At 31.1% G+C, this 7,378-nt stretch overlaps 1 protein-coding gene across 1 annotated transcript; it reads right to left on the bottom strand.

Annotated features, from left to right (window-relative positions):
* Positions 1–877: 877 nt before the first annotated feature.
* Positions 878–3,038, bottom strand: LOC106778073. The gene has a single exon (XM_014665964.2). It carries the CDS (start codon positions 2,956–2,958, stop codon positions 1,003–1,005), a length of 1,956 nt encoding a protein of 651 aa, XP_014521450.1. The 5' UTR covers positions 2,959–3,038; the 3' UTR covers positions 878–1,002.
* Positions 3,039–7,378: the final 4,340 nt, after the last annotated feature.

Raw genomic sequence — 7,378 nt, 5'->3', positions numbered from 1 at the left:
TATTTTCATTCTTCAATATGTATAAAGGAATATACTTTACATATTGGTGGTTATCAAATAATGCCACTCACTTTAAAACTACACACTTCTCTTTGTGTTGTTACTCATGATAAAGTTTTCCTTGTACAACATTAGTCATCCCTAACCTTGTCTTCATTTATTGTTTTGTTATATAGTTAATCTTGTCTTCATTTATTGTTTTGTTATATAGTTTATCTTGTCTCCATTTATTGTTTTGTTATATAGTTTATCTTGTAAATTGAATTTGATTACAAAGTGGGATTATGTTTATTTAAGACAAAACTTAAAACGTTTAAGTATGATTTTATGTTTATCTTAATTATTAATACTGTTTTTATCATCTTAAAAAAATAATTTTAAATAAAATATATAATTTAATTATTTATTATAAAATTAGTAAACAAAATAATAATTGAAAAGATAAAATAAATTTAAATAATTTGTCACGGTTCTAAAGTTTTAATAACTGCTGTTAAATTATAAAAAATATAATACATTTATAAAAAAATTTAATTGTTTCAATATAATAAAAGATGATAAAAGAATAATTTTATAGTAGTTTTTTACTTCTAGAATTTTTATTATTTTCTAATAAAAAGTATCAGTAGTTAAAATATTTCTTTCATAAATTATTTTTTACATATATAGCTTTGATAATTATTTTAATTATCTAAAATTTATAAAGTTTTATACTTTTTTAAGAAAGAAAAAAATAAAAAAATATAAAAAGATAACATTAAATTAATAAATATGTAAAAAAGAAATCAATTTTTATACTTATACAATATGGTCAAATGATTGTGTTGTTTGTTAATGTAAAAGTTATTGGCATTCGAAGACGATCATGCATGTTGAATTCAAAGCAAGGACATACAGGTAAATTCCTCGTTGCGACACGTTAAAAAAGAAATCCAAATTTATTTGGCATGACATGAAACATTAGCATAACAATACAGTACAACAGAGGTGAACACAAAGAAATCAAAGGTCACACGTTATCCAGAGTGGTTCTGCAAACTCGCCCTTCAATTTATCCCAATCTCCATCATCACCACACAGAACCAACTCCGCATGGTGCCACGTGGGCGTTCCATTCTCATAGGCATTACACGTCAGCCTCCTCAACCCACTCCCGTCCACCCTCACCACGTACAGATCCCCATACGGCTGAAACTGGTTCGGCAATCCAATCGGCTCCGCCGTAATGCCACCCAAGTTCGCTGTGAACACCAGCCACTCTCCGTCGCCACTGAAGCACACGTGATTCAACCTCTCCCTCTCACCCTCCACCCCTTTCGCCACCTCCACCCTCCGCAACCCACTCCCATCCGGCCTCACCAAATAAATCCCAAACACCTCATTGTTCTCCGGCTCATGCCTGTTCGACGAGAACGCTATCCAATCCCCTTTCGGTGACCAGCACGGCATCGTATCGATCCACAGCCCCTCCGTCAACCTCCGTAACCCGCCGTTGAACTCCCCCTCAACGCTGTCAACTATATACAAATTCTTGTTCCCCGACCTCCCTGACCGGAACACCACACTTTTTCCGTCAGGGGAGCACGAGGGAAACGCGTTGTTCCCTGTCTCCTCTCTCGTGAGCATCGTTAGTTTGAACGGAACCTCTTCACGGTCGTTTGTTAAATGAGCAGGGTCGAATTCAATACGACCGATTTGAACCGTTTTGGAAACGGACTCGAAGGTTGGACCGATGGAGGTGTATATCACGTTCTTTTCCGTTGGGCTCCACGCGTTGTGGAAGCACGTTCGCCCTTTGAGTAAAGTCCAGCGATTAGAACCGTTTGATCTAATGATTTTAACTCCGCCCGTAACATCGAAGCTGTGATTGAAAGCGATGAAATCGCCGTCAGGGGAGAAGCTAGGAAACGAACCGTTAAGTCTGAGTAACTGTAAATCGTGAACCGGAGAGAGAACTTTATCGAGGTGCGGGTAGCTTGACTCGCCCTGACTTGACTCGCCTCTGAATCGGTGGTACCCGAGTTGGCGAGAGTCCAGCGAGACGAACGGGTTGTAGTGGTGGAAAGTAGGATTTATATCTTCAGTGATTCGTTGGAACATTTGCGATTCGGTATCGAAAATCTCGACGTGCCGGAAGCCGGTCTCTTTCCGGCGAGTTGCGACTGCTATTCGCTTCCCGTCGTGGAAAGCTGCCGGAGTAAAACAGTGCAACCCCGGTGGCGTCACGCGAATCGGCGAGTTCGAGTTTTCTGATACAGATATATCGTCTGAATCGCTTAAATTGACGCGGAAGATGCTCCACCATCCATCTTCCGCGATTTTGTGAAAGAAAATAGTTGAATCTCCCGACCACGTTGGCCAGCTCCCACGTTCGCTCACTGTGACTCGTCTTCCAGGGTCTGCCTCAGGGAAAACGACAATCTCCGTTTGGAGTTCGCGGAAATCGTTGCTCTGCCACCGGCGAGAGCGGTAAGATGCAACAGCAAGGAATTTCCCGGTGAGGGATACGGCGGGACTGTAGTCCACCTCGCCGATCGGGGTGAGTCTCGTGACTGTGGAGATGGCGTCCTCCTCAACGGCGGAGGAGTAAACGGCGCTCCAGCTGGTAAAAACGTCATCGCGATGGTCGTGCGTGGAAACGAAGTAGAGCTTTCCGTTTCTAAAAATGGGGCGATCAAGGAAAAGGGCGTTGGGGAGAAATAACAGAGGTTGGGGTTTATTATCGGGTCGGGTAACATAGAAACGGGGCAACCCAGTTCGTTCGGAGACGAAGATGACGTCGTTTTGGGGACTGATGAATTGGCCGTTAAAATTAATTGAAAGAGCATCAGTGAGGCGGTGGTCTGTGGCGGCGTGGGGTGGAGGGAGGAGGTTGTGAAGGTCAACGGTAAAAACGTCGAAACCGTATTGGGTCCTTCCGACGGTGTTGAACACAACGGTTCCTGCAGGTGGCAACATTGTGAGTGAGTGAGAGTGATGATGAGTGTGAGGTGAAGTGGATGGGGATGCGGCTGTGGGTTTGAAGTTTGGGTTTGGTATTAAAAGGTCTTTTTTTGCGTCTGCAATGACGTAGGATTTTCAACATTCCATTCCAACCCATCTTTCATATTAGGTTTTTCTAAAATAAAAAATACAAAAGTAGGCAAATTTGATAGAAAATTTTAAAAAGACAAATTTTGAAAACATTTCATGATGTTCTTGTCTCAAGTAAGATATCTTCCATTAAAATGTTTATATTTTATTTTGATACATCAAATTTATTTTAACTAGACATTTATAAGATTTATAGCAGCCGAACATATTAATTAACTATTAAAATAATATATTTTTAAATAATTAAATTTAATAAATATAAATTATAAGATAATTTGATTTATTAATACTTTTTAATTGTTCATGAATTATTATTAACTTTGATCAGTTTTTTACACAATTTTAAATAAAGAAGTTATATATTTTTTTGAGTTTTGTTCATTAACCCGTTAGTACGTAATCAACTTCAAAGTAATTAAAATTTTAACTATTTTTAATTAGTTTCATAGATTACGGTTTTAAGGATTTTTAATTAATTTCATAAAATATATAAATTTAGGTGAAACATATATATTGTAATCGAACTTATATTATGGAGTATAAAAATTGGACATTTTGAGTTTGATGGAGCGAATAGAGAATTGGATGAGCTTGATAGAACATTTTATATACAAATAAATCCAATTAGAAGTTGTGTACATCTTGACAACCTCCAAATAAAATTCTTACACTTCCGTAACAATTTCCAACTTTAAGTTGTGAATGACTTTTAATTGTATTAAATTGACTAAGAAGATTGTGGGAGAATATATGACTTTTTCATTTAAATAGTCTTATCTTTATATGACTTATCTATTCTCATGTTTTTTTAAAATATTACCTATTCTTATAATTTTGGCACTAAATTTATCTATTTTAGTAAAAAGATCTTAATTTCAACTTAAAATAAGAAAATATTAAAAAAAATATATATATACAGTTATGGACAAATCTAAATAACCAATAAATATATACACAATTTTGGATCAATAGTAAATAACCAATAAGAAAAGCCAGAAAAGAATAATGGAACTCATCTCATCGTTCCCACGTGGTCCATATGGTTGGACGCATCCTTTCAGTTATAAAAATTTTAAATTAAAATAAAATAATCAATACTTTTAAATACAAAAAATGTGTTTTAGTTTTTATTTTTCATCAAATTTAAAATTAACCATTTATGAGTAAATTTTGGTTTTACTTTTGTAGAATACTTTTCTTTAATTTTGATCTTCTAAAATTTGAAGTTATTATATAATGTTGTTGAAAATATTTTAAAATAATAAAAAATAATTTATTTAAGAAGGGATGTGAAATATTTTTCTGTATCAAATGTTGACACACCTAGGATATAATTATCAAGTCTTGTATTGGACACTTCATCTTATTGTTAATGACTGTCATTAGTAACTACAGCAAGTATTTTAACTTTTTTTATGCAATGTGTAATTGTAAATTATTATTTTTAATTTAAATATAATAAAATAAATAAATAATTACGTACTATTCTCCTAATAATTTTATTTATTTATAGATTACATTTGAAAAATTATATGTAATTCACAAAAGAAACATCTCTTTCTTATTTCAAATTATATATATATATATATATATATATATATATATATATATATATATATATATGTATGTATCTAATCTTTAAATTAAATGTTACTATTTTCTTCAAAATAAATTATTAATAGTTGAAAATATATCATAATTAAAGTTATTGTTTTGCAAATCAGTGTTTCAATTCATATTTAAATATATCTTTATAAATAAAAAAACTTATTGTGATAACAATTACTACTTTATTAATTAGTTATTATCTATCTTCTATAAATTAAAATACTGATTTAAATTCGATTCTGAAACTTAAAACTTTTGGAATCTGCCAAGGTTAAAATCAAAGCTTCTTTAAAACAAAAACATGGAAACTAAAATTAAAATTTTCTAATTTTTACCTAACTCAAAATATTATTAAATCAAATAATGACCCTCTTGCGTACTTATATGTTTATTTAAGAAGAAGGAAATCACAACGAGGGATGGGAGTCGGTAGGTTTTTTATTAATTTTTTGATATTGAGTATACAAATTAAAAAATCCTAAATGGAAGATATATTATTTAAGTTGTAATTTAACAAAACAAGGGTAAATAATACAATCCATTAACAATCATTATAATAATAATAACAATAATAATTATTATTATTATTATTTAAGTTGAAAAATAACATTTGAATAAATAATTTCTAATTACTTGTATAATTAATAATGATTATCAACATATTAATAATAGATAAACTTAATTTTTTCTTCTTTTGTTCTTATTTAAATTTTCTTTTGGAATAAAGTGAGTTTTGAGGAGACTTAATAGTGAAAGTAAGAGTGTGAAATAGAGAGATTCCTTATGAGATTAGAGAAGAGAGTCAAGATTTTTATTATTTTATGAGTCTTTTGACTAACACATAACTTGACGTCTTTAATGAGTGCTTGTTAACTTATTTTTTAGTTCCAAAAAGACTAACAAACCAAGAAATACCCTTAATGTAGAATAGGAAAAAGACTCGAAATCAATCCGTGGACTAAGTTGTATTAAGCTTTATTTTTTAACTTTTATAATGTTGTAAAATATTATTATTTTATTGTAATTAAAGTTGTGCAACGTCCATAAGCTTTTATAATGTTAATATTTTTATTAATTAGTAACAGTTAAATATTTAAGTACGGTCAAATTATTTATTATTTTTTATTGATTTTATTTTTTTCTAACTCTATAAATAGATAACTCTTTCTCCATTCTAATACACATCCTAAATAAGTCTTCTTTCATTCTTCTTCCTTTTTTTCCTCTTCTAAAAATTATCTTGGATATAAACTCTATCAGAGTTTCTTCTACACGCATTAGGAAATTGTGGTTTGAAGTTTTGTAAGCATTTTTACTACAATCTTAAGCACTTATTAAATTTCAATCTGTCAAAAGTACGTGAAGTTTACCTACTATGAATACTTGAATGTTTATTTATTATTTGATATTTTAATTTTGTGTGTTCTAGTAAATGTTTGTATTTTGTTTGAATGATAATGATATTTTACTCATCTGTAATCAATGAAATTAATTTAGAGATATGAATATTTTAAAAAGGAAATTAGTTTTGATATATGAGTAAATATGGTAGCCGTAACCTAATAATGTTACCTTAGGTAATTAATTATGCTTAAAATATTATGCAGGAAAAGAAAAACATTAAAGACAATTGATTCTAATTAATTTTTAGAAAGAAAAATGGTTTAATAAAGTGGTTTGATACGGTGAGTGCATGCCATTGGTTGTTTTTTAGTTTCTTTACAATTATGGAGAAAGAAAGAAGAATTATGGAGCGAGAAAGGGGTTTATATAATTTAGCAGTATTTTTGAATTTTCTTAAAAGTATGAAAAATTCACCTTAGTTGATTGTTGATATTTATATATATTAATTTAATTTTGAATGCCTTGAACGATTATTAAATGCTTGTATCTTGTTTGTAGGATTCTTGAATTTTGGTAACTTTGGTAGTCTTTTTTTCATAAAACTCTAATTATAAGATCATTTGAATAATAGTTCTGCGTTTTCCACATGGAATTAATGTGTGAGATTGCAATAAGTGGTTTAAATAAAATGGAAGGTACGTAAATCTAAGTATTGAAAGATTTGTGTTTAAATCTGGAAGGAATTTACTTTCTTTAAGAGAGATATAATGGTGGGTAGAAAATCTTTTTATAACTCTTCGAGTATTCTAATTAAAATTCAAAATCAGATTTTGTCTTAAGTTTTTTTTAAAACACTAATTTCAAAAGTTTCTCAAATTGATTTGAGATTTTCTCCTTCCTCATGCACAAACTTAGTTGGGTTTTATGTTTCGTCACAAGGAGAGTTTTTTCTCCCCCCTCCCAGGGAGGTCGCGAATTAGAAACATGAGATAATCTTTCTCCTTCCTCTTTTCCTTTTTGGTCTTCTTACAGGGAAACCATTCTTCTTTCCCTTCGTTTCGTTTCTTTCATCTCGTGCAAGGAGATTTGTGTTCTTTTCTTCTTCTCGATCTCTGGTTCAAGCCGTAGAGAACCACTTTCTTCTTCCTTCTTTTTGGCTTTGGGTTGCTACAGGTTAAACCTATTGGTCTAGAGATCCTGTATCGAGTTGGAACTAGAAATTAATTTAGGAAGGAATGAGACTTTAAAGGGAAATAGTGAGATGATTAAAATAATAAATTTATTATTTTGAATTAATGTTGAATTATATTTATTTACTGTTTGTTTGAGTGAA

The sequence above is a fragment of the Vigna radiata genome, chromosome 11, assembly GCF_000741045.1.
Source record: "Vigna radiata var. radiata cultivar VC1973A chromosome 11, Vradiata_ver6, whole genome shotgun sequence".
Classification (NCBI taxonomy): Eukaryota; Viridiplantae; Streptophyta; class Magnoliopsida; order Fabales; family Fabaceae; genus Vigna; species Vigna radiata.
Note: the sequence above shows the minus strand (reverse complement) of the source record. Positions and strands in the feature narration are given on the sequence as shown.

Bases quoted from the DNA above. Each gene is read 5' to 3' on its own strand.
- LOC106778073 (XM_014665964.2), bottom strand. From the start codon at position 2,958: ATGTTGCCACCTGCAGGAACCGTTGTGTTCAACACCGTCGGAAGGACC.